General features: G+C 37.2%; 3 protein-coding genes across 9 annotated transcripts in view; 1 reads left to right on the top strand and 2 right to left on the bottom strand.

Annotated features, from left to right (window-relative positions):
- eml5 (EMAP like 5) overlaps positions 1 to 16,810 on the bottom strand; it is a 44,002-nt gene extending 27,192 nt beyond the window's left edge. For 5 of the 6 annotated variants that reach the window (XM_015036372.1, XM_015036376.1, XM_015036373.1 and 2 more), the window contains exons 1-4: positions 16,284 to 16,807; positions 8,441 to 8,600; positions 4,686 to 4,784; positions 3,531 to 3,599 (exon numbers count right to left, since the gene is read on the bottom strand). In XM_015036372.1, coding sequence (XP_014891858.1) covers positions 3,531 to 3,599; positions 4,686 to 4,784; positions 8,441 to 8,600; positions 16,284 to 16,480 — 525 coding nt within the window. In that variant the 5' untranslated portion in view covers positions 16,481 to 16,807. Of the gene's footprint in view, positions 1 to 3,530; positions 3,600 to 4,685; positions 4,785 to 8,440; positions 8,601 to 16,283 lie in introns of all 6 variants that reach the window. The other variant, XM_015036378.1, reaches the window with a different exon arrangement.
- A 1,412-nt stretch (positions 16,811 to 18,222) lies between these two features.
- Positions 18,223 to 22,994, top strand: ttc8 (tetratricopeptide repeat domain 8). Of its 2 annotated transcripts, XM_015036370.1 has the most exons (15): positions 18,223 to 18,430; positions 18,706 to 18,729; positions 18,859 to 18,979; positions 19,092 to 19,155; positions 19,247 to 19,406; positions 20,427 to 20,516; positions 20,600 to 20,644; positions 20,735 to 20,820; positions 20,917 to 21,004; positions 21,098 to 21,208; positions 21,294 to 21,433; positions 21,541 to 21,715; positions 21,823 to 21,945; positions 22,467 to 22,550; positions 22,663 to 22,994. In XM_015036370.1, exons 1-15 carry the CDS (start codon positions 18,317 to 18,319, stop codon positions 22,777 to 22,779), a joined length of 1,542 nt encoding a protein of 513 aa, XP_014891856.1. In that variant the 5' UTR covers positions 18,223 to 18,316; the 3' UTR covers positions 22,780 to 22,994. The 2 variants fall into 2 exon arrangements, with proteins under 2 accessions (XP_014891856.1, XP_014891857.1); XM_015036371.1 differs by lacking the exon at positions 18,706 to 18,729 and having other exon boundaries at positions 18,224 to 18,430.
- A 240-nt stretch (positions 22,995 to 23,234) lies between these two features.
- LOC106949837 (CD209 antigen-like) lies at positions 23,235 to 26,669 on the bottom strand. Its single transcript, XM_015036369.1, has 6 exons — positions 26,273 to 26,669; positions 25,937 to 26,056; positions 24,679 to 24,927; positions 24,419 to 24,582; positions 23,677 to 23,813; positions 23,235 to 23,585 (listed from the first exon to the last, which is right to left on the bottom strand). The coding sequence occupies exons 1-6, from the start codon at positions 26,373 to 26,375 to the stop codon at positions 23,435 to 23,437; spliced, it is 924 nt and encodes a 307-aa protein (XP_014891855.1). The 5' UTR covers positions 26,376 to 26,669; the 3' UTR covers positions 23,235 to 23,434.
- Positions 26,670 to 27,364: the final 695 nt, after the last annotated feature.

Genomic DNA, 27,364 nt, shown 5'->3' with positions numbered 1-27,364 from the left:
CTTAAAGCACTCCCTTCCCCTCTGTGTGATATTTGTAGGTTTTGCTCAGGCGAGAAGCAGTGGAGGGTCAGTCCTGCAACCGCCTGATCAGCATGCACAGACACAGGCAGGTCCACGCAGGCTCATTACTTATGAACGGCATCATTGGGATGCGTGCACACGACCTCATCTGAAGGCTAAATCCATCCAGCACAGGAGGAAAGAACGAAAGAGAGACACCCTGTCTGCATAGGGATGAGATCACAGGGATGAAGCTGAGGGAAGGCGTCTCGAATACTGAACCGCAGACACTGGCACGTTAAACCGCGACACACTCATCACTCCTCTGACAGCCTTTTCCCCCTGGTCTACCTTGAGGAATATTTACTCCACATAAAGCGACAGTTGGTTCATTACAGCTTTATTTTATTCCTCTCTAATTCAGTAGTTTGTTTTACATCAGAGAGGTCCTGCATTGACTTGAAAGTGGTAATGAAAAGGAAACAAATGAGCTCCATGACAGCAACAGGCCATCGCGCCCTCTCTAACACCTGTTGTCTTGACTGATAAAGCTGCCCTGCGTTAACAGAGGGGATCGATAATCAGAGACAAGCATCACAGGCTTAAATCCAGCCCCGCCATTAAACATCCAAAGCCTGGTGCACGCCTTAACAAGACATGAGGCATCCACAGATCCTCTGAAAGATTTTAATAAATATGTGATATTAGCGAGATATCTTTGCTGAAGGTCAAGGAGGGAGGATTATACCGGTGTGAGTTATCAGGGAGGATGGAGATGCAGATGAAAGTGTGTCATGGGCTGGTTTGTGGTGTTCATGGACACAGTGGGGATGGAGGAGGTGTGCCTGCACAGCCCTCCCTGCATACAGCTGATAAGGCAGCGAGACACAGGAACCGGCTAATCCCCACTGTCCCAAATTACTAAAGGAAGACCGAAAGGGTTTATGATGGATCTTAGGGCAGAAGAACATAACAAATACGATATTCAAGTGGTAACAAATATGTTAAAATAAGTTTGTTTTTTTTTGCCCTGAAAGTGACTCATTTATATGATTTTCAGCATTTTTCTGCCGTATCTTTTCTGCTTATATATTACAGTTGCACACACTGGAAATCACTATATCATTCAATTTAAATTCACTGAGAACATAGCGTACTTTTGCACACCACAAATGAAATATCAACTCAATGAACCTTGTTGCATTGAGTTGACAAAGTTTATTTCCAAATCAACAGTTGCAGCCAGCTGACTGACAGAGGGACATTGAGTGACTCTGTGCTCTGTACAGAAAGAAAAAACTGTGGTTAGACTAAAGGTATCTCACTGAAGAGGTAAATAAACAACAATTAAATAAATATTAACAGTTTTTAAGCCACAGTGTTTCAAATCTTTGTTATAGTTTGATAGCAGAAATTGTGTTCCAGAACGTGTGCTGTCTTCCATACAACCGGCTATAACTGTGTGACAATTTAAGATATAACTGATTTAATGTTGTCTTATATCAACAACAATACATTTAACAGTTAAATTACATAGGCAAGGAAATACTTGCATTAACATGTTCTATTATTGCTGACATAAATTTACTATCTTAAGCCATGTGGATGATTAATCACATAAAGTAATAAATATGACTATGGGCACAAGCATATCTCTAACCTTTATATGATTTTGATGTTTAACCTAAAAAAATTCATAATATTACCTGCTGATCAACAATCAAGCTTGATTGAAAAGCAGAAAAGCAGAAGTAGAGCCTCCTGCACGACCAACAAGAATGCAGCAAGTGGCTTTTGAATGGTAAGTCAACAAAACAGCTGACTTTTCAAGCAGCCATTGCACAATGCACACAGTGGTAAGACCAGCTAACCAAGTACTGGAGCTCTGCTTAGATTGCTAGGTCACTGGCTTGGCTTGGCTGGGGTTGCTAGGTAACAGGCACTGGGCTTCAATGGGGTTGCTAGGTGAGGGGCAGTGTCTGCTGATTTGTGATGTTTGAAACGATTCATTTTCCAGACACCAAAAAACATTAACTTATTGCCAAAAGAATGGCTGGGTGTTTTGTTTTGAGAAGTGCAAAAATGTGCAAAATGTATATTTAGCATAACAGGTTCCCTTTAAAGGAAAGCTAATCAATTCTGATCTCTACCCGATTGATGGCTGCATCTCTAAATATTATTCATTTAAAATGATTTCAGTGGTCTAGACAGCTTCCTAAATGTTTTGGTTGCAGGAAGGCTAGTGCACGTCTCTAGCAGCCAATATGTTGTCAGTCACACAGGGCAAAAACAACATGCATGCACACATACCTAAATGCAGTTTAGAGATACTACTTAACCAAACTTGTAAAAAAAAAAACTGAGTATCTGAAGAGAAACGATGCTGGTAGCGGTCCCTAAATAATCAGTCAGTAGGAAGATAATGATCTGACTTAGTTATCCTGAACAAATCTGAACACAAACAGCTACAAAGGTTTGACTGTCCTCGCCAACGAGGTTGTGTTTTCCTCAGCTCCATAGCGAGTGGATTACCGGGTCTAAATCTTCTGCATGCTCTGAGTGCTATAATCGCTGAGCGAGCACAGGACAGGGGAGCAGATGTCACATGGTCCACAGGGTGAAGCCTGGGGAATTATGTGGGACAATTGTTGGATTGCCTTGGCATCAGAAAACCAGAAGGGGGGAAATGGAGGGGAGGAGAGAAGGAGGGTATGAGATGCAGGATTCAGAGGGGAATGGGGGTGGAGTGCAACTACTAGAGGGGATTTCTGTGTCATGGCAGTGGAGGAAAACTTTCTGGGGATGTGAGGAGGGTTACTATGAGAGGAGAGGCCAGTCAAGCTGTATCATGATAAGGGAGTCACCAGTGAGACATAAGTACAGTTGTCTGGCCTAGCTGAATCAAACCCATTTAATCAGGCTGCACTGTTTTGCCTTGCAGGGCCAGGGGGTGCATTTCCAATCCAAGCACAATTATTTTTTTTTTTCCAGTGTTTTGGAAAATAAAGCCTCCACGGCTGGGAGCACAAACACATATCCCTAAGGAGGACTTGGAGAAGACGCTCTGCATTAACTCATTGAAGATTTATGTGCACCATTTTTGTTCGAAGAGAAGTGATAGAGATCAGACTAGGAAGGGAAGTGGGCACATCTGTGCAGTGGAGGGTTTTCAAAAGCTGAATGGAGAGAACTGAAGGGGCTGAGTGGCAGTGTCATGGTCCCCATGAAAGAGAGCATTCTTCCTCTCTGCAGTGCAGATTACTACAAATATGAGGGAAGAGACTCTGAGTCATTGCCTGTCCCACTTATGTAAAGTGCCTAATAACCATGGATTTGCATAGACCTATTTTAGGAATGTTTGATATTGTTAGAGAGATAAAGCTGAACAAGCAGGGCAGAAACAAAGATTTATGGACAGTGGCTTTCTTAAGCGTACTGAAAATCACTTTCCTTTCCAGCAAATCAGACACAGCTTCAGCATATTTCAGACTGTGTTTAGCTGCTTGTGAAATAAACAAAAATAGCTTTACCTTGATATGTTTGACACCACAGCTTACGAGCTTGTTCGGCTGATACAGATCCCACGATATGTCAAATATCTGCAAAAAGAAAAAAGAAAATTAAATCTGTGATGGCACCTCCGCAGATATGAATGGAGCCAATTTAATGCATAAGGTACACAAAAACTTTTCAAGGTAAAAGCTTTTTCTAATGGGACAAATCTGTAAAAGTTAGCATGTTAGCCAAGGTAAGTTCAGCACATACAAACTGCTTCTGTGAGCATAGCAGAAAGAGGCGCTGTGTTCTTTGAAGGTGATGCAATGAAGGCTGATAAATTTGAAAGATTACTCCAAATGCACCCTTCTTTTCCTCTTATTTGAAGGGTGGGTCTGATCTATCCCTCTCAGACAAAGTGGAAGGGGAGTACAGTTTCAATTGTAAGCTTACATTTACACCTTTATGTTAAAATCTAGTGGTACAGAACGGTAATGTTGGCTAAAATGCTAGTGATATGCTAAGAAGATTTAATTATATTTAACAAGTATTAGCTAAAGATAACATGTTGTTAGTATGCCATACAGAGTTAACTAATCTAAGCTAATATGCTGGTGGTGGCCATTAAACATAAAGTTTAATTTTGGCTCAGAACAGAATAAAATTATTGTAAGTATAACAGGCAGTGCTATCTACTGGTAGCTCTTATGCCAACATTAGCATGTAGACTAAAAGCAGCACAATATTGTTAGCATAGAGAGTAAGTTAATGTAAATATTACCCAATAGTTGCATCAGCTGCTGTTAGCCTAGCCGATGCTACATGATCTTAGTAGCATTTTTGTTAATGCTGAAGGCAGGCCTATCACTTAACTTTAGCTTTGTGTTTCGATTTGATTGTTAAAAATCACAAACTCTGCCTTTAAAAGGACACATCCTCAAACTCCAGACGCTTAATGAGCTTTAAAACAAAACCCTAATTAAGGCACAAGACCTTTACTATTGTGCTGGGTAGTAACAGGTGCTATAAAATATCTCTGAGTTGTTTCTCGTTAAAATTTTGTTATTGTTTTAACAACGGAAAAGTATATCTGTGCTGTATTTTGTCAAAAATAAAAATCCAAGAGTTGAAACTTAATCTTCTTTCAATATCTCAATGTGATGTAGACCAAATGGGAAGAAAGTATTTACCCTGTCCGTGTGACCAGGAGCAGCTGCCAGAACTTTCCCTCTCCTCCAATCCCACACACAGATTGTGTTTTTTGAGTCCAAGCCCACAGACACCAGGCACTGCAAAGAGAGCACAGAGAAATCACAGACTATCTGCTGCCTTACTGCAAACATTCAGTGTAAACCACAATCAAGGAGCTAATAATGGCTGCAGAACAGTTGTCCAGCCTCTGGCACTTCCATGGAGAAACATTTGAGCACTTTTGCCAGAGGAGACACCTGCAGCTGATTGAGTAGGCAGCATCAGTGGAGCAGAAGAGGTGAGAGTGGCTTCTCATGGAAATCCTTCTCTGCCCTGCAGCTTACTTCACATATTAGGGAATGTCCTCTTTAATCCTTTGCAGAATCAATGTTTGGCTATGTACAGAAGTCTCTGGCAAGGCATTTGAAGGGTCTCGACTTGTATTCTAGCAGTTTGTGCTCATGAGGAGAAGAGATTATATGCAATGAAACCAATTGGATGGTGGGTTGCTTATGAATAATCTGCCAATTCATTTATCCCAACAACTATTCAAATGATCTGATAGATAATTTCAGGGGTTCATGGTTTCCAAATTACAGATTCTGATGACACAAAAAAATTGTGATTCACATTTCCCTTGCTTCGCCACGGTTTCATCAAAATTATTAAATTCAAGAAATCATAAGAGGGATGAATACTTTTTTAGAAGCCAAAACAGCAGCCAGACAGCACAGACTGATTGGCAGCTTGTTATCAGACAGGCTGTTGATCTCTCACAGCCTGTCTGATAACATACAGCAGCTAAGGGGATCAAGGTTAGCATGAGGCAGAGACAAAGAGAGGTTTAGTCACCACCGAAGGGGGTCTCGGTCTAAGCCACCAATTCTTTCCACCTTTTTTCACGACCAATCACTGTAATTTTGTTTCACATCATCCACTGTATAAAATGTGTATGCAGTGAATGATTGTCACTCCTTTTCAGGGATATTGTAGTGTGTGAAGTGAGTTGAAAAGAGGAAGAGTTCTTTTACAAACAAATGTAAAGCTGAACCTCTTCCTCAGTCTGCTTTGAAGCCTCTAGCAAAATGGCAGAGTGGCCCGGGGGCCGTTCGTGTCCCTTGGATTGATTTTGTGAGGTCCCCAACTGCAGTTCAATACTGATATAAACTTGTCCTGTCCAGCAGGTGGCTGATGTATATGGAGATTTTCTTTTTCTTTTAATGAATGTAACAGTTTTACAGACACAATTTTTTACAATGAAAAGTATTAAGACAAAGTATTCGACTATTCATATAACCAAATTTGCACCTTCCTCCAAACTACAAACTTTTGACTTTCTTTCATCAATGACTTTCGTCTGGACAGCGATGAATGCAGAACAGATCTGAGCATTTTTTCAGACACAGTTGGTGTTTTTGATTTTGCATCCCCTATTTATCTGTGTAGATGGAGATTTTCAAGACAACCTATCAGCTACAATTTTACACACACAAGTAAATCTAATTCTACATAATTGCTAGCCCTTATGTAAGAAGAAAGCAATGAAGTAAATGTTTTTGTTTGTTTCTTTGATTAGGTGATCCTCATTTTTGTTTGAAACATTTGAGAAAGTTAAGCTTTTAAACTGGTGACAAATTTCAGCTGCCAAAACCAAAATGATAATCATGTTGGTCAAACTGATTTCCAGCTACCCACTAAGAAGAAATGTTAGAGTCAATGTGGAATATCTACAAAAATAGGCAAAAGAAATGTTCAGCTTTATTGTCAGCCTTAATAAGCATCATCTTAGCCACAACGTTAGCTCAGATATACATGGAAAATTAAGCAGACATAAAAAAACTGCATCTAATGTACCCTCATATAATGCAGAAAAATGTCTAAGATACTAAAAACAAGAATAAAACGACACAGACTCTACCTTTTCGCCACATTCCATAACAGACAATAAAACTGCATTGAATACACTGAAATCTAATATAAGCAAGGGATGTCTCAAACATTAGTGTATCTATTCTGATTTTGCCTTAGTGGATGGACAGGATAATAGCGCCGTGATTCTTAGGTTTTGTCCAGAAAGGAAATAAATATAGAGTAAACAGAGCTGCTAAACGCTGTCATTTTCCATCTAAATCCCCAACTCTGAGCCAGAGCAGGAAAATAACAAAGGGTCATTGCCATTTATAAAAATCTGCTGCAGGTTCTTATTATTGACTTTTTCAGCCTGGTAGGATGAGGCAATGAATGAATATTAACTGATGGTAAACCTTTTGTAATTATTTAAAGTGTTTTTTCAAAAATGGTGTAGCTTTTCTGAAGGTCCTTTCTTTGGTTCATGGCTGCTTTTATGACTCATTTTCAATCCAGTCCTTGCAACAAACATCAACATAATTTTTGCAGTGGGAACTTAAATAGTACTTAACTTATATTTTTTTCTATAACTCAGTTTTAGTACCTAATTTTTTTAATGTACTAAACATAATTAGTGCCTAATTCTGTTTTGGAGGATTAGGTACTTAGTACAAAATATTTTCTAACATCTGCCAGTCTTTATCTTGAGAGATTGAAACCAAAAAATGGTAACAAATTGCATCTTTGAAAAGATTGTAAAAAGAAGTTCAAAAAGTTATGTTTCAAAACAACACTGGGTCACACTTTGAGTATAAGAGCTTTTCATGATTCATATTTCAGAGTTGAGATATGATAAACAATGTATTTTATCTTTCAACCAAAATGTGGGTTAATAGAAGAAGGATATATTTTTACAAAAAATAACTGAAAGGTATGCTGCATATTTTTAGTCAATCACTTTTATTTCGATACCCCTAAATAAATAAACAAATGTTGTTTGATTAGTTCAAGCCTGAATTGAATTTTTAGCATAAATACAAAAATCTAACACTACACATCATCCAGAACAGACCAAAGTACGGTGGCAGCATCATTATATGGGAATGATTTCTTTCAGCAAGGACAAGGAAGCAGGTCGAGGTAAATAATGAGGCAATCCTGGAAGGAAACCAGTTAGAGGCTGCAAAAGACTTGAGACTGAGGTGGTTACTCTCTATCCACTGGAACAAAGAACCTAAACATACACCCAGAGATATTTTAGATCAAAGTGCATTCATGTGTCAGAATGGACCAGTCAAAGTCCAGATCTAAATCTAACTGACTTTAAAATAAAATTGATGTTCTAATTGCTCATTTTTATCAGTAAAAAGTTTTGACAATACATTATTTCCCTTCCACTTCACAATTGTGTACTGCTCTGTGCTGCTGTATTAAATTACAGTCAGATAAAATGCATTGCAGTGGTGCATCATTCCCTTTGCAAGGCTCTGTAAGTAGCTTTAGAAAACAAACAAAAAAGCCCTGACAATGATCAGATCACAATAGAAAGCAAGCAAAAGTACAGATAAGTATTCACAGCACTTCCCTTTTCCCACATTTTATGTTAAAGGTTTATTCCAAATTGTATTAAATTAATTAATTACATCTTAGCTCAAAAATCTACACACAAATGCCCCATTATGACAAAGTGGAAGTAAGTTTTTGAGTGTTTTGCACGTTTATTAAAAATAGAAATCCTGAAAAGCTTTGCTTTTGTCTAACCTGAAGAACTGCACTTTTACAAAGTGCAAGAAACTGAACTATTTTGGGGGAAATGAAGAGAAAACCAGGATGACTCCACCACCCAGTACTTCAGGAAATGTTGTCCCAGTGATTCAAATTTGTAGTAATAGCTTCCACGCTGTACCTGTCCCTCGAGGTCGAAGGCCAGGCAGGCGATGCCGTGTGTATGCACGTCCTTCAGGATGGACACGGTCTGCACAGTGTAAGAGTCCCACACACAGATGTAAGGCTCCTTGCCAACTTGTCCTGTGGCGACCAGCACGCGCTCCGGATGCAGAGCTAAACTGTAAAGAAGCACAAAGAGGGGAGAGAGGGTTAGCTGCTCCCATTTGCGTGCTTGCATGCGTGTGCCGGGGGGCATACGAGGGAGTCACCCTGCCAGCACAAACCGCTGATTTGAGATGAGCACATTAGGTCTGCACTGGGTCTGAACATGGAATCACAGGGGCAGCTTGATGAGGTGACATGGTTCAATTAACCCGGTCATGCTCAAATGCACACACAGCCAGGCTTCATTCAAGTCAACAGAGTTTTCATGGAGTTCAGAAAGCAGCACTGGTGAACCTGCGAGATTCATTCTTTTTATGGGGTTTGTTTGGTCAATTTCTTGACGTATCATTCATGTATTTCTCCTTCTTTCCCCCATCTGGGGTTTCCTTGCATCACCAGGCATATGTTTGTAACTCTGTTACATAATCCTTCCTTCCCATACACTCAAACTTCCCCCCTCCTACATGCGTTCCCACTCCGCTGCTGGGAAACAGCCAGCTGCATTAAACTGTCACTTTAACCGTCCCTCTTTCCACTCCACCCATCCTGTCAGCAGATCCCCGTCATGTTCACCTCGCCTGGCCTCATGGTACCAAAGAGCTTATTAAAATCAGTTTAACCAGCTGTTCTCCTCAAACTGATCCAAGTTGGGTCTTCTAAAAAATGTAGACTTTGCCTGAGCAAATGCATACGCCTCTTTTGATCACTTCTTCTTCACATTTTCAGTGTGAATCTCTCTTTTTCTGACAGGTGGCACTCCATTTGCAGACAAAAAGGATGTAAGTACTGTCGTGACAAAGCTGAGGTGGTCTAAACGGGACTGGGCTGAATTTTGTTCCCTCTCCTCCCCTTTGATTTCTCAACTTGCTTTGAACCTCCGTCCAACCTGGCACATTCCTCATTTTACTTTTTATGCCTTATATAATCAGAGTGAAAAAGAAGCTAAAAATAGCTGTCAGAGGAAAAGAAAAAAAAATCATTGAAGCATTTTGAGATGCAGATAGACAGAAGAGAAAAACGTTTGATGCAAGCAGGTGCTGCACTGGAAATGCATCCAAACTGAAAAAACTTAACGATATCCACTGGTAACTCTGATTTTAATTTAAAATGTCCCTTAATTTGTGTATCCCACTGCGTTTAAATATGCACAGAATGACAATGTTCCCACATGTAAGACAAGAAGCCGTAATGACGGCTACAAGATCACTGTTTCACTTACATTTCTCCATCTGAAGAGCTTCCTAAATGCCATCACTAATGACTTAGCCTGCAGCGCGTTGCCACGGCTCTTCTGTTTGATATAAGCAACGGCTGCTTGGCTGCCTTCCATCTGCCAAATGCTGTAGCATGAAAGTAGCTACAGCAAATGCTGCAGCAATTAAACTGAATGTTTTCATGTAAATTCAAGGCTAATAACAAGCCGCGGGAGGCGATTTCTCAAGGTGAAAACAAATACGCAGCACAAGAGGTGAAGAACAGATGAAGCTAGTCCTTTTAAGATAAAAGTAATTATCTGTTTCTGGATTTCAAAGTTACCAACTTCTGGTTCTGGTTATAATAAATTATCATGTTTTCGGTGCAATTTTCGAGAATAATTAAAAAAAGAAACTGACAATATAATAGGGACATCTCCTGCAATATCGAAAACTGCTTTAAAATTAGTTTCTGAAACTCAAATTTAAAAACAACTTAGTAAACGTTAAGATAAAATTAGCTGTATGATGTGTTTATTTTTGTTCTACATACAGCAAATTTGAAATTTACCAGTTGTGTTCATCTTGATTTGTCAACAACAACAACAAAAAAAAAAACCCAGTGAATCTTACTTTAGCTTTAGAAATTAATTGATGAAAACAGAATAAAACACATATTTGGTTCTAATAATTACAAAAGTTTGCTTTTATTGCAAATATTTACATATAAGACTTCTAATATATATGTGCCTCAGCAAGTCGCTGTGAAACTACACACTTTTTGTTTTTATCAAAAACCTTCTGTTAAGATATTTGATCAATCTTCTTGCAGAAATGGTAGACTGTAAATAAACTGGTTTGTTTCTTGGCTTGTACCTGCCTTCCAGGTATAATGCACAATATCTTCCATTATATTTCTAATTGGGTTGAGGTTGGGGCCATTCACGAACCTTAATGTTTCCCTTCATCCAATTAAAAAACAGTTTGTTTATGATCTTTTTGCTTCAAATGGTGACCAAACATCTCTAATTTGATCTAAACTGTTACATCAGATGAAAGGAAATGGTCAGAGTGTTGTTCATGTCATGTTCATTTCTGTCCAATTTGTGTCAAGGATGATATTAAATCAGATATTTTTATAGCAAATCGTAAGTGTCTCAAAACAATCAGAAGTTTAGCATTTGTTCACAGCACTAAGCCATTTTCATAAACTGCACTAAGAGCAGGCGTAAATAAGACCCGTGTGCCACAGTAAGTGCATAAACTGTAAAGGATCCTAACTTGGTGGGACAGATATGCTCTTCAGGGACCAGATTTCCATTCATTATCTCATCTCAAAGCATTTACATGAGCATAAACATGCTGGTCATTTTTTTAAATATTAAACAAGCCAGACCACTTAGCATCAAATAACCCTATTTCTCACGCTTAATCTTTGTACAAAAACAAAACAAAAAAAAAAAAAACCCAGGAATACTGAATAAGAAAGTTAGCATTAAAGCTATCAAAACATAATATTCTGAGAAATTTGAGACACCGTAAGGCCTCATTGTGCCTTAGATGCCTCTGTTCTCATTAGTTATGCCTTGTTTTACCTTCACCTGTGATTGTCATCATTGTTTCCACGTGTACCGCTTGTGTTTGTCCATGTTCTGACAGACGTATCCCACTGTTGTTCTCCTTGCTCTGCATTTATGAGTTAATTTTACTATAATGTTCATTTCTGGGTTTAGGAAGGATTTTCTCTTTGTAGAATGTGCTTTGGTGTTTAACCCTTTGGTTTTGTTAGGTTTCATGAATTGTTTTTTTTTTTTTTTTCAGTCTTCTGCCTCTGGTGTCCTGCAGGTGGACCCTTAATTCTAACAGCTGCCACACTTCTCTGGATAGAAATACAGAATAAGGTACAGTAAAGATATAGCAACCCTTGCATTAAAATCACAGTGTCTTGCAAAACTATTCACACCCATTGTGCTTTTTTTTACATTTTGTCACATCGCAACCAAACATAGGCTGCTAAGTGTATAGCTGAAAGTGAAAGGAATATTCTTCTTTTGCACATTTGATGTTTTTGACCATTCCTCTTGGTCAGTTTAGATGGAGAGGATTTGCAAACATACTTTTGTAAAAATTTCAAGTCTTGTGACAGATTTTCAGTTGGATTTCGGTCGGCTCGTTGGATCATTCTAAAACATATGAAATGTAAACCATTCAGTTGCAGCTCTGGCTGTATGTTTAGAGCTGTTGTTCTGCTGGAAGGTGAACTTCCACCCCGGGATCAAAACGTTTGGTGCCTCTAACAGGTTATCTACAAGGATAATCATGTATTTAGCTTCCTTTCATCAACTTTGACCATTTTCCCCATCCATGCTGGAGAAAACCTCTTTCTTGATCTAGCACATTGCATCCCAACAAAATATAATAAAAATAAACTTTAATTTGAACAAACTTTATACTAAGACTTTTTGCAAACTTAACATGCTAATTGCCTGATCTTTGTAGTTGCATTGACAGATGCTCTCATTTTTTCTTTGAAACAGAAAGTATTTCTGGCTTTTGGTCCACCATAAAGTAGGAGGCAGGCTTTTATTCCTGTGATCACTAAAGCTTCTTGATAGCGTTCACATGAATCAGTCAATATTTCTAAAACAGCTGAAAAAATTGTGGTGCTAAATCCATTAAACATTTATCTAAAGACTAATTGCTCTTTCTACTGTTGCTTGTTTCGAAAATTTGTATTGGCCTGATATTAAAGAACAACTCAAGGTTTTGAAGTCACCCAGGCAACCATATTAGCTCTCCCCAATCAATAACAATACCTGACTTTGCTGAGAGTGTATATTTATTTATATGCCTTCTTTAAAAATACCCGATAATTCAGTCTGATCAAACATGATTACAAAACTTTTAATAAAGCTGTTTTGATCTTTATTATTGTTATTGCAAATACAATAATAAAGTAAGAGGCGCTGCTTACTCTGCGCCTCTTTTTGAGGCGCAGAGTAAGCAGCTTCAAAAAAGAGATAAAATGAAAACTGAAATCTTCAAAAACGGCACCCATTAATTGTTGATCAAACAGAAAAGCTTGAACTGACGTAACACCAAGACTTCTATGCTTTTGCTTCTCTCTACATAAATTATATGTTTCTGTTGTTTGATACCAGAATGACTGTAAGACTAGAAGTGAATGAATTCATTCTTTCTTTCTTTTCTCAGATTTTTTTTGGTCCTCTCTCTATATGCTTTGGCATCTCAAACACTGTTTTATAAATTGGGTTTGGATGTCTGTCTGGCCAAATATATTACAGGCATGTAAATGCACCGTACTTGGTCGTATATTTACCAAAGGTTTATTGCAGCCCAAGTAGTTCTATGCAGTATTGACACTCCAAAGACAATAAAAACATGTTGCTGATTTGGTTGTTTCCGTTTCATTGCAAATTTCATTTTAACTGAAGCTTCTCCACAGTCACCAAGCAGTATGTTGAGTTATATTACTGACAAAGGATCAATGAGCCACAGAGAAGTTAAATGAAAACTATAAACTCAACAAAAAATCCCTCCATCATTTCTTTTTAAACTAGAGTGGTATAAAATCTTATCAAGGCAGTAAGTGAGAATCTTATTTAAAGGGGTCTGTACATCTCTATGTCAAAATTTCCTCTTGACCGTTTGTTGAAGTATAAAACCAAAAATCATGCCCATAAACATTTCCACAGTGGTAAAAGTGAGTTTAAAATATGAACAAGGGATGGATGGATAGGCAATAGGACAGGGAACAAATCTGGAAAATACTCTAACTAAATTATGAACTTCTTATGAAAACATAAAACCCTGAAATTAAAGGCCACTCTAAATCATAATATGACAGCCAGAGTATATCATAGCTGCACTGTGACAGGACGCCATCTTTTCCATATGAATTACTGCAACATGAGAGCACTTATCTGCAGCTCGTTACTCTTGGTGGTGTCACGAAAGGTTGTGCACTCCTCTAGCATCTCACCTGATTACTTAAGACATATTAATGCGACTACAACCAGGTGATATGTTAATAGAAAACCTGAACTCCTGACCTCTGCTGTGAGGGGATCCAATGTCTATTATATTATGTAAGAAATTCTGTTAGCATAATTTCAGCAACTCCAAATCATTATAAATTAATATCCCTTAGCTGAGGAAAAGAATGTTTTCTGATAAAAAAAAGCCCATCTGAATACTACAACATGTTTAAATGTGAAAATATTTGCCTTATAATAGTTACATTTTAACCCTGGGTTTTCCTTTAAGGTTATCATTTTATCATTATTTTGGATTTGGTTGTCTTCTGACTTGCTCAAAGGAAGGATGTTTGTTTGCTAAGGCACTTAAATCTTCATCATTCAAACATAAATGTCTACTCAGCTCAAGGGATGAGCCAGTGCTGCATCCACAAAGAACAGACATCTAGCTATATAACCTATTTTATAAGATATCTTTATGGATTTTGTTATCGGCAAGCTACCATTCTGTCATAACACACCTAACTATTAAAAACTATAAAAACTATTCATTTTTGACATTTTTTGTGCATTTTCTCATTTTTAAAGCACTCTTCACAATATGCTGTGAACATCTGCAGAAGTAGGATAAAAGAACAAAATTTAAAGAAAAACTTTAAAATACTTTCAGAAACAACTGATCAAGACCATTTTATTATGTTGCATGAACGATTAGCTCCTTGGAAGCAAAATATAAACAAAATTTTGACTTTTGGTGACAACGCCTTGCAAAACTTTTCACATCACTTAAGCTTACCAAAAACTCAAAATACTATCTAACTGAGAAAGCAATGTATCTACCCTCTTTCTTCCACTTCTACTTTGTATTAGCGGATTTTTCAAAAAAGAACAAATGTTTAGCATAGGGTCTAAATCTTTGAAACACAAATAGTGAGTTGAAACATCCCAGTGTGGTTTGCAGTGCCTCCTTTTTGTGGAATGTTTGAACTGAAGAACTTGACCGGACACAGGGCAACTGGCGGTTACTGTCTGTTTATTGTGCGATTAATAATGGAGCACAAGCCCAGCTGACGACCGGCACATTTTATAAAGCTTGTCATCTCCAGGCCAACCCCTGCACACACATGTCAACATGATCTCCGAGGTGCTGGAGACAGTTCATTGTATAAGGGCATGCTGAGAGGGGAAAAAAAGCATTTACGCCGCTGCAGTGAATATTATATTGAATATCGAATTCATCATCAAAATTATTTTAATTTAAATTAAGCATGTTAGTTTAAAAATTTACATTTTATCCCAAATCTTTTTCTATTAACAAATCCTTTGGTTGGGCAGAGGTCACCCCTATAAATGAATGAATATGACACATATTCACATCGAACTGCTGTTTTACTGAAATGTTCTATACAAATAAAAAATTGATTGATAAACATATTCACTTGCTAGAAATCCAATTTTTCCTTGGAGACAGTCAAAGTTGATTTGAATATTTTTTTTTGTTTGTCTATTTGATTTATTGTTTGTTTATATAAGCATAAGGATCATGTCATGCATGAATGTATTATTTTTGTACATTTTCAGGCCCTATTGATTTTGTTCCTTTTCTCATGTTATGTTTTCGATAGCAAACTGTAACAGTAATTGTCCCATTGAGATGATCAAAATTTAGTTTGAGAAATAGTCACTCATTTTCTATCTACTTATTTATTTCTTTGATTGTTTGAGTGATTGATTGATTGACCTTTTACATTATTTTTATTTATTTCCTTGCTTTCTTATTAAATTATTCATACACAATGTGATTTATGGGACACATTGTGTTGAATGTATTTTGTTTTTTACATTATTTTTACATTATTGATCAAAGTTCTCCTGATTCAAGAACATTTATTTATTTATTTATTTATTTATTTATTTATTTATTTATTTATTTATACTAGTAAATGGGTAAAGCCAAACAGGGATACATGCTGTCGTTTTTTTTTTGTTTGTTTTTTTTTTTACCTTTTTTGTCATTACGCCTGAACGCATCATGACCAATTAATTTTAGGTATTAAGTGTAATTTTAAATGTGTAAAATTGCATGAAATTTGATTTGTAATTTCACAGGCTGATCTGCAATTGAAGGTAAATTAAGAAAAAAAAATCCAGTAAATAATTCGCTTATTGTTGCTTATATTTGAGTTTTGCATTGTAATTATGGGATAAGTAGGGAGCCAGAACATTTGGCATATGGAGTGGGAGCAGCGTGATATAGAGTGGCTGATTAAAAATCATCTGACCTTAAGCAGAAAAGCTCAACCTCGCTATACATTTTATGGATATGCTGCTTTCATATCATATTACACCGCACAAGGTGACGCCTGCATCCACAATGTCAACAGCACACTGTCAGTGCACGGACTACTGGGAGTCTGGTGCTGTCCGTGGTGCTGAAGCAAAAAAAAACCAAACAAACAAGACGAAAACAAACAAAAAAAAATTGACATGTCTGATTTTACTCTACCTTATTATGTCATCGTTGTGCCCCAAGTAAAATTTCTGCTTGTGCTCCCGGGTGTTGTACACAACTCCCACACCCGCGACGAAATAGACGATTTCCTTGGCGGCGGTGTAATACAGGTTGTTGCGGCACTGATGTCCCCGGTATCCGTACACCCACTCCAGTCTCAGGTGGCAGTTGGGAGCAGTCCTGTCAGCCATCTCTCCCTCAATATGTGTCTCTCCGATGCTGTCACGTAGGCTTTCTGATACAGTGTCATTCGCCAAAAAGGATTTATTTTTAAGCCTCCGTGTTACATTAGTTCCGTTGGATTCTAACCAGTCCAGAAGGAGCAGAAATGAGGCATTTTCTCAGGGTTGTGGAAGAATTAAAAAAGTCTGGCTGGCTCCTCGGACTAGAGATCTCTGAGAAACAATTTTCTACGTCGCTCTTGTCATTGTGAAAGTCTTCTTGCACTTCTTCTGTCGCGGGCTTTCGCTCCTCTTCGACACAGGTCAAAGCTCCTATCAAATCCTCCAAAGATGGAGCTGTACTGTATTCCAACAATCCCCGCCCACAGTACTGACGGAGCAGACGATCAACCAATCACGTCCTTTGACTCATCTGCGAGGACAGAAAGAAGGTGGGGACGTTCCCCATCACGACACAACTGATTTTCATCTATTCTGTTTGAAAAAATAAAATAAATACAGGAAATTATTCAAAGAAAATTTTCTATTAAACTTTCAATATATTTCCAAATTTGTCTGGTCCTGAAGCAACTTAAGAAATGCAACCTTTATGTCACCTACACACCACAGTTTTTTGGTAAATAGTTTTTGCCTTGTTCAAAGGTCCATTTGAACATTTCGTTTCTTTATCTTTTTTCTTTTCTTTTGGGGTGGAATGACTGTAAAACAACCAACTTCAATTAAATTTGACAGCCTGAAGTGGGTGCACAAGTATGAGTTTATTGTGGATTTTCTCCAGTACATGGAGACTAAAAGTTGAGCTTTACATACTGTCCCATTAATATATGACCAGGTGACCCTTGGGATGTAGAGAAACCTAATACTTTTGTAGCCGTCAACAGACCTTTGGCATTCTAATGGGGTGTTTGACCACTCTTCCTATCAGAAATGGTACAATTTATTATAATTTATTTTAATTTCCTGGCACAGACTTGGCTTTTAAGCATATTGGAACACAGATTGGAAGAAACCAAATAATTTAAATAACAATTTAAATGACAATGTCAGCCAAAGTTAAATTTCAGGATTATTCAGGCTTCGCTTGAAAATGCGCTTGGAATTTTTAAACTATTATTAGTGGGCGTGTAGTTATGTATGTTTGAGTACATTAAAAATAATCTGAACATCGTAGTACATAGACATTGGATAATTATTCTGGAACAAGAATGGTTCAACTGTATTCTCAAAAGCCCAAAAGATTAGCAGAACTCGGCTGAAAAAGATTAAGCAAAATAAATAAATCTATATATAAGAAAATGAAAAAAAAGGAAATTATTTTGTTTTATTATATTAAAGAATTATTATTATGTGCTTTTACTACTACTACTACTACTACTACTACTACTATTATTATTATTTATTTATTTATTTTTTTAATGCATGTCCTGGCTGAAGACAAACACTTAATCGCTTTTAGAACATCATTAGGTCAAATAAAATACAGCAAATTAAAATAAAAGATGTTCTAATTTTGTTTTAACTATTGACTGGTTAAAATTTAAGAACTTCAAAATCTTTCACGAAGCAGTTGGCAAAGTATTAAAGGAATAGACGTAGTTAGCATGTTTTTCACATCACATTGACATGTACTATAGCCTTTTACAACTTATTTATAGAAGTTTAAAGATTTTACTATAACCTACACAGGTTTTATTTTATCTCTTTGCCGGAAGTTCCGGTCTTGTGCAACCAGTAGTGAAGAACCGCCTTCCCGACTGTTGCCAAGTAACCAAAGAAGCTTCAGATTCGCCATCGCTTTTTTCCCTTTTAGCAGCTCGCCAGCAGCGTTTACAGCCTGACACAGTCATGGAGGTGACGATGGACCCTCTGTTTCTTGCATTGAGCTATTTCAGGAGGCGAAAGTTTCAACAGTGTTCAGATATTTGTAGCAAAATATTGCAAGACAGTCCCTACGACCAGGTAATGCCGTTATAGTTAGCAGAGTCTGCTAGTATGCTAACACATTTGTAAAGCTGCTGCGGAGTAATCCAGATTAGTATTCTGCGTGTACCATAACTCAGTGAAAGTCATTGTATTTGTATTTATTTAAGCCACCACAATCATTTTTTGCTATTTTCTGCTTAATTTTATGTTTCTTCTCTTCTTTCCTTTGCATGTTTTTTTATGTTTTCCTCCGTGTATCCTTTACACTCTGGTTTTATTCCTCTCTGTATTTCACTGCATGTCATATTAAGGACTCATCTTTTCTTATCTCAGAGGTAATAAAATACTGCTTTCAGCTCCAGTGTTTTCGTTTGTTTGTTTCATGTCCATAATTCATCAAAGGGCTTGATCCTAACATTCACCTTTAGCTGTATTTGAGTGCTATCTATGTTTGTGTATCACAGGCAGCATGGAGCTTAAAAACCAGAGCCCTCACAGAGATGGTGTACATTGATGAAGTTGATGTTGACCAGGAAGGAATTGCTGAGATGATGCTGGATGAGAGCTCTATCGCACAAGTTGCACGTAGGTTTCAGCTCTTCATCAGCACACCATTGTAAAGGAAAAACTGAAAAAAATATTTAATTCTGGTAACATTTTCTCAGTGAGAAATTGTATTGGTAAAACCCTCTTTTAGGACCTGGAACTTCACTGAGACTCCCTGGAACAAGTCAGGGTGGTGGTCCCACTCCAGCAGTCAGGTATGATTCCTTTATATCATAATAGAATAATATCATAATAGAATAAAAATCACCAGTAATCTTAAAAGAAACCTTTGTCTTAAATTTTTAGGCCTATGACACAATCAGGGCGTCCTATCACAGGCTTTGTGAGACCCAGCACACAGTCAGGGCGTCCAGGAACGATGGAGCAGGCAATCAAAACCCCGCGCACTGCAAGCACAGCGCGTCCTGTCACTAGTTCTTCTGGTAGATTCATTCGTTTGGGAACTGTGAGTGTTCATGTGCAAATACAGTCTATCCACAAAGAAACAGCAGGGTTTCTCCAAAAAAGATATTGAATTATTTTAAAATTAATTTTTAGTTACCAATTAACCTTTAGTTACCAATATATATAGTGTCAAATATATGTATTGAATCCTCTGGTAAAGATGTCTAAAATGCCTTAAAATAATTGAATCTTTTATTGGTACAGCATAATCTTACATTATAAAATGTAGGAAAAAATTGTTGTTTATTTTGAATTTGTTTATTCACTGGGAAAAATGTCCCACTTGGAAATATCTATTTTTAAAGGAATTACTATAATCCTGCTGTTGACTTAAAAAGAAATCCTGTATGTATAAAACAAATTAAATTCAACTATACAGTAATATTCAATAAATTAGAGAATATGTTCAGACAGATCTTGTTTGTGAGATTAAATGTACCTTTTGAAAATAACAACCTTAAGCAGATATGAAATGAATTTTTTCTTTAAGCCCACATTTCTGTTTTTTAATTGATTTTTATTGGTCTAATGGAGCATTCTAATCTTAAATATTGTATTTTCATTGGTTACTTGCAAAAAATTATTATGATTAAGCAAAAAAGAAGTGTTAAAACATCAGTCTTTTGTCTAGTTAATCTAAATGTGTTTCACTTAGGGAAGAAGTCACTGAAATAAATAAACTTTTCAAGAGTATTATTATTTATTGAATGGTAGGTTGTATTTCATTTAAAAGACACTGTTTGGACTAACAACAATTGTCAAATCAGTTATGTTATGAAATTCCTTCTCTCATTATCATTATACTCTGATTTATGGTAGACATTTTCTTATAATTTTAAGTGTCAGAACATGCAACTGCACTCAAAGATGGATTCATTTAAAGACTTTCTATACATTTGGACAGGTCTGTCAGTAAAAATGATCAACACAGTACATACGAGGCTCTCACAAAAGATTAATCAGGTTATTTCTGAATTTAATTTCCATCAGATGTTTAACACTGTATCCCCCTTTCCACTAGGCTTCAATGCTAACCAACCCAGAAGGACCTTTTATAAATTTGTCGAGAATAAACCTGTCCAAGTATTCTCAAAAGCCAAGTTTGTCCAGGGTAAGACAAAAACCTTCTTTCCAGCAATTTAGTACAATATTTTCTTTTTCCACGTTTAATGTGATCGAAATTTCTCTTTGCAGACTTTATTTGAGTACATCTTTCACCATGAAAATGATGTTAAAAATGTAAGTGTCCCTCTCACGTGTGTAATATAGCTTAAGTTTTTAATCTCTGATCATTGGCTGCTAATATATGTGGCTTAATTTTCTGTACAGGCTTTAGATTTAGCAGCTCAAGCTACTGAGCATGCACAGTTTAAAGATTGGTGGTGGAAGGTTCAACTAGGAAAATGTTACTACAGGTAAGAATGTCTCACAACCATCAAAACTGTGCAGATGTAAGCATTGGTGTTTCTTATTAAACTGTGCTGTTTAACTTTTTTTTTTTACCTTTTCAGACTTGGTTTATACAGAGAAGCCGAGAAACAGTTTCGATCGGCTCTCAACCAGCAGGACGTGGTAGATACGTATCTCTACCTCACAAAGGTAGTGACTAAACTATGACTTCTGTTCTTAGTAACTCTGAGCATGTTTAAGAAATCATTAAATGCAAAATCATGGTTGTTTTACTTCTTCAAGGTTTATCAGCGCATGGATCAACCAATAACAGCCCTCAACCTTTTCAAGGAAGGCCTGGACCACTTCCCTGGTGAGGTCACTCTTCTAACGGGAATCGCCCGCATCCATGAGGTATATATGTCGACATAAAGCCTTCTCAGTCTCCTGTCATGATTTAAATTAGATATTTTCTGTTTCTAATGGGATTTCTTTCCAGGAGATGAACAACATTACATCAGCCACAGAGTACTACAAAGAGGTCTTGAAGCAGGATAACACACACGTAGAGGCAATTGCCTGCATAGGCAGCAATCACTTCTATACCGACCAGCCTGAGATCGCCCTGCGGTTCTACAGGTCAGACAAATTTACTCTCCCGTGAAGCTGGCACCATATTTTCAAAATTTAAAGTGTAAACCTTTTGCACAGTTATGGTTGATTGAGCACGCTTGTTCTCTTCCTAGACGGCTTCTCCAGATGGGAGTATATAACTGCCAGCTGTACAACAACCTGGGCCTCTGCTGTTTCTATGCACAGCAGTACGACATGACTCTGTCCTCATTTGAGAGAGCTCTGGCACTGGTGGCCAGTGATGAAGAGCAGGCGGATGTCTGGTACAATATTGGGCATGTTGCTGTGGTGAGTCAGTAAACTATAGAATAAAAATACTACTTGCCACTTGCACAAAAAGAGCCATTTATTGATATAAAAATCATAGAAGCTAATATTACATTGTGTGTTTAAAGGGCATCGGGGACTTGACGCTGGCATATCAGTGTTTTAAACTGACCCTGGCTTTCAATAATGATCATGCTGAGGCCTACAACAACCTGGCGGTACTGGAACTGCGAAAAGGTCATATTGAGCAGGTGAGAGCAGAGATTGCTTTTTTACCTGGTAAATATAGAATTAACAACATATTATTTTACACAATTTATTGTGATGCAAAATGTCATGTAGGTGTTTGCCTTTTGAGAGAAAAAAACAGAAGCAATCAAATGTGTAGTAATGTCAAAAGATGACTACCAAACATACTGTTTTTAAGTGTTCTTATATCTACATATGGATTATTTTTGTTATTAAAGAAGAATGATCCATATTATTACATATTAGCCAAAAACCTTTTAATAAATTTGATTAATCTGTTTTTTGTTTTTGCTCAATTTTAAAGTTTTTGTCCTTTTTTTTTATATTAGCTGTTCTTGTTTTACACCAGCTGTTCATATTCTGAAAACTTGTAAACGTAAACCGCAACTTCAGTTTTGTTTTTTGTTGTTGTTTTTTTGTGAGTCACAATAAGGACCTCTTATCTTCTCTTCATCACAGAATTTTGAGTTAATTTTTAGTGCATTCTGATAAGATGTGTTTATAAAAAATATCTCTTATCCAGTCAAAAGCCTTCCTGCAGACAGCGGCGTTGCTGGCCCCTCACATGTATGAGCCAAACTTCAATCTCTCCATTCTGTGTGAAAAGGTAAAGCTCTACTGTGTAATATAGCGTTTAAACAGTTCATTTCTGTGAAGTAATTAATCACTTTCATATGTACGTACATATACAATATGGATGTCTTTTGTTTTGTGTCCAGATTGGAGACCTTCAGAGCAGTTACACTGCAGCTCAAAAGTCTGAGGACGCTTTTCCAGAGCACATCGACACTCAGCAGCTCCTCAAGCAGCTTCGGCAGCACTTTGCAGTTCTATGAGCCATCAGACATCCGACCAAAAAGTTGAGAAAGTAGTAAAAGACAGGCAGGTTAGTCAGATGGAAAACATTAGTTGTCATTTATGTTTATTCATAACAGAATGGTAACTAAAAATCCAGATTTACAGAATAAATCATGGGATGACATATTTACTCTAGTTTGATAAAGATGTACTGGGTGTTTCCCATAAATAAATTGCATCAGTTGAATCCAAATGTTGTTTTGCATAAAGTTCCACTCTGTTATATTGTAGATATGCACAGAAGCACACTTCTTTTTTTATTTCACACAAATCTTTGTAAAACTCTGGAGAATTTTAGAATGATTAACTGCTAAATTTTCATATATATATCTATATATATATAGATATATATATATATATCTATATATATATATATATATATATATATATATATATATATATATATATAGATATATATATATATAGATATATATATAGTAGCGTCAAATATTTGTTATACAAAAATCTAAAAATGTATGTATTTTCTGATAAAATTTTTTGTAGTTTGACCTTCCCTGCCATTTATAGGTAATATAAGATAAACAATAAAGAAACAGCACAAAAGAATCTCTGTAGTGATGCTCAATTGTTGCTTCTGCAAATAAAAGTAGGACTTTAAAAAGAATGATTTTGTTATCCGAAAGACCTCGGTGCCATTTCACAAATCCACTTCAGGTTATAATTGCACGGTGCATCATTCCAAGACATGAATGGGTTGCTGTTGGGGTACACTGCGGCACAGTCCTCATTGTTTAAGTTGTTTGGCTCTCCGACGTTCCAGAACCTGAAATAAATAATTGGTAACTTTGTTGAGAGGTAAATTATGCTCTGACACTGTTTGTTTCAAACTGGTTTATCAACTGTATAACTTTTACCCGTCAGTCAGTCTCGTCCCATCCACCCATTTCCAGACCCCTTCCTCTTCCACGTCTCTCAGTCCGATCCAGTAACCACTTTGCAACACTGATCTTGAAAGCTCTTGATTAATTGTTATGAGCCTAGTTATTCCAAGCTGACAAAAAATATATAAACAGATGTTCACTGATACATATGCAATGTAGTAGAAAAATATTTATCTCATTATGGATTTCTTCTGTTAAACACATTTTGATATATTGGAGGCAGATAACCCAAGTAACCCACGTTTTCAAATGATTGTTTTCTTTTATTAGGGGAAAGATTACTACCTTCAAAACCAATTTGGCCCTACGCATCTGCATTTGTTGAGATCAGTATTACTAACCACACTGACCTGATTGCTGCATAAAAACAGGACTTGAATAGAACCTGTTTGACAACACGAAGTAGACTAAAAAAATTCAAAAAGTAGCACAACATAGATAGAAATTCAAGAACAGATGGGTTATGCTGTGGCTTGACCCTACAATGTGACTAAATTAAAGCAATTCTGCAAAGAAGAGCGGGTCAAAGTTCCGCAAAGTGACGTAAAAGACTCATTGCTGGTTGCTACAAACATTTAATGGCAGCTGTTGCAGCCAAAAATAGCACAACTATTCTATTCAAATTAAAATGGCAAATACGTTTTTACAGCACTACATATTTTCTGAAATGAAATGTAAATGTTAAGAATATTAAAACTTAGACCAAATGTCCTACATGCTTTTCTCTGTTGTTCACAATGGCCAAGTCTCCTCCCTGCCTCCTGCAGGACTGCCGGGCCTCGTTCCACGACGTGCGGTAAAAAGTGTCCGAAAACGGGAAGTAATAGCAGCTTGAGCTCATGAAAGTCCATCCAGGCAAACAGTGTCTGCAGCCCTCCTCTGTTTTTAAATAAAAAGAGGGAAGGATAATATTCTATTTGCTGGTTTGCAATTATAAAACGCGTTTGTACTTATAGGGATTAAAAAGCCTCTCACTTATCATCGGTAAATGGGATTGCAACGATGCAATGTCCACCTGCAACTTTTCCACCTGCTTTTCGTAGTCTTTGACTCTGAGGGTCTGGTGTTCGAGCTCCCACTTGATGAGTTGCTGCTCGCTGATCTCCATGGCCAGCTGTTTCTTGACTTCATCCCTGCTTTGCAGTGCAGCGTCATAAGAAGCCTGAAGTTTTCTTATCTCTCCGCTGATGTCTCTCACTATGTTGTTGTCAGTTAGTTTGTTATCTGCAGCCAGTAAAAAAAGAGAAATTGCACATATTTTAGTCATTTACAGTTATCCTGATAATTAAAACAAACACCCAATTAATATTACATGTGATTATTGCTTTTGTCAGATTAACCATATATGAACCATTTTTTCAGTGGGGAATGATTTTTTTAATGATTTTTTAGAACAGAAATTGATGCAAATCTCTTAATTCATTGCACATTTTCTGTAATACACAGAATCCAAACTATACATTCTGGCTCGAGCACATTCATAGAACTAACCCTAATCCTAACCCCTAACCCTTTCTAATATTTGGCTACATGTTCTTTAGTGAATGCTGAGAAAAATGCTAACTTTTTCTTCTTTGGTAAGGACCTGGGATATTTCTGACTGGATATTTACCTCCTCTTCCTGACGTAATGGAAATATTTCCTTTAGATTACATTAATACTTGCTTGAATCCTGATTTGAAGCATGGTTGTGCATTTTCAGTAGGTTTGAGATTGTAGCTGCGCTTAAAACAATTTCAATGTGCATTTAAGATCGTAGTCCAATCTCAACATTCAGTCTAAACCTTTATTCTGGATTGAGGTTTGGACAGTCTCACAAGACAAAAAATGAACTGTCTGGCCACAATGACAAGAATGATGTTTTGAGGAATAAATGTGAGGCTTTTTTCTACTTTAAAAAAAATAATAATTTAAGTTGTTTGTTGTATAATTATTCTACTATGAAAAAGAACAGTTCAAATCTGTTTTAAAAATCTCTAATTAAATATATAGTACTTTAATCTGAACTGCATCTGATAATTATTGGTTCAAATTCTGTTTTCTGATTACTTTCACTTAACGTTACAATTCTTGTTTCAAATACTGTTTCAAATACTTGTGTGTTTAGTTTATTGCTTCCAATAAATTGTCTGGTTTTGGATGATAATGTGACATAAAAATCTGACCATAGAAGCTCGGTTTCAAATCCAATGCATTGTATTAGTTTAAAGTTACTTGGGTAAAAATAACTTACAGTACACCCCAAGGCCAATATTAACCAGTAGCAGAATCACCGCTAACGCTGCTAGGCTTGCTGTTAGCAGTTTGTAACGATTCACGATGGTAGATTCAGGTCTCATCGTCGACACAGTCACTACACAGAAAATATCAGACATCAACATGGATATTAAAGAAAATGGTGTAAAGAATAACATATAAAAACTAGATGGATAGCTTCAATATATCACCCGTTTACAAATACAAAAGCTAAATGCAAAATTAAAATAAATAATAAGTCCTTATTCTCTACAGCAAAGAAGAAATGATAACGTTTGTGTGACTGCAATGCTCTCTCATTGGATTTACATACCTTGATTCTCCTGATTTGATGGTAGATGAGGCTCATCTTCAGTGAATTCCTCCTGACTAATCAGTTTGTTATATGGACGACCTGAATTTTGCATTTCCTCCATTTTTGAATGTTGAATTGAGAGTGATCTCAGAGAAAAATCCAGCAGAGATTGTTTGTTAGGACATTGCCCTCAGAGCTCTTGTGTGTCCAAAGTTACACACAGAAAAAGTTCATTTGTTAAATATTGACAGACAACTGGGTCCCTGGGCTGGGTTTTAGCAATAGCCCTATCCCCTATTATCACTTAGTTTTTAGGAAATTGGTGTTTTGGAAGCAGCATATTAAATAAGTTTATAAAAGAAACTTGCAACCCTACATTAGGTGAGGTGTTTTAATTTGATGGACAAAATACATTATCATTGAAGTAGAGTACAGCTGAAACACTAGCATAACTGGCAGATTTGAAACAATCCTCAACCAAAAGGGCATATCTATATCTATATAAAAATTCCCTTCTCACCCTCTGCGGGTGGTCTCTTTTCATCCTCTGAGCTCGGGTCCTCTACCAGAGGCCTGGGAGCATGAGGGTTCCTCCAGTATCTTGGCTGTGCCTAGAACTGCACATTTCTGGACTGAGATGTCTGATGTTTCTGGGATCTGTTTGAGCCACTGCTCCAGTTTGGGGGTGACTGCCCCGAGGGCCCCAATGAACACAGGCACAACTGTGGTCTTCACCTTCCAGGCCTTCTCCAGTTCCTCTCTGAGGCCCTGGTATTTCTCGTTTCTCGTGCTCCTTTTTCCTGATGTTGTGGTCACTTGGTATTGCTACATCCACCACAACGGCTTTCCTCTGTTCTTTATCCACCACCACAATATCCGGTTGGTTCGCCATTACCATCTTGTCTGTCTGGATCTGGAAGTCCCACAGGATCTTAGCTCGGTCATTCTCCACCACCTTTGGGGGTGTTCCCCACTTTGCCCTCGGGGCTTCCAGTCCATATTCTGCACAGATGTTCCTGTACCCTATGCCCGCCACTTGGTTATGTCGTTCCATGTACGCTTTCCCTGCCAGCTGTCAGGAAGTGGTTGTGGGTGGTGGTGAGGAGAGAC

This window comes from Poecilia latipinna, unplaced genomic scaffold, assembly GCF_001443285.1.
Source record: "Poecilia latipinna isolate Pla-1442-1.1 unplaced genomic scaffold, P_latipinna-1.0 Scaffold365, whole genome shotgun sequence".
NCBI lineage: Eukaryota > Metazoa > Chordata > Actinopteri > Cyprinodontiformes > Poeciliidae > Poecilia > Poecilia latipinna.
This window is presented reverse-complemented; position numbering and strand designations above follow the sequence as displayed.

What these genes read in the sequence shown, in the direction of transcription:
- ttc8 (XM_015036370.1), top strand. Translation starts at nt 18,317, where the DNA reads ATGGAGGTGACGATGGACCCTCTGTTTCTTGCATTGAGCTATTTCAGG. An exon ending in CTAGGAAAATGTTACTACAG is followed by an intron (nt 20,821 to 20,916) that starts GTAAGAATGTCT and finishes TTACCTTTTCAG; the next exon opens with ACTTGGTTTATACAGAGAAG. An exon ending in TCTCCATTCTGTGTGAAAAG is followed by an intron (nt 22,551 to 22,662) that starts GTAAAGCTCTAC and finishes TTTTGTGTCCAG; the next exon opens with ATTGGAGACCTTCAGAGCAG.
- LOC106949837 (XM_015036369.1), bottom strand. Translation starts at nt 26,375, where the DNA reads ATGGAGGAAATGCAAAATTCAGGTCGTCCATATAACAAACTGATTAGT. An exon ending in ATCCCATTTACCGATGATAA is followed by an intron (nt 24,583 to 24,678) that starts GTGAGAGGCTTT and finishes ATTTAAAAACAG; the next exon opens with AGGAGGGCTGCAGACACTGT. An exon ending in TGAACAACAGAGAAAAGCAT is followed by an intron (nt 23,814 to 24,418) that starts GTAGGACATTTG and finishes ATTTTTTGTCAG; the next exon opens with CTTGGAATAACTAGGCTCAT.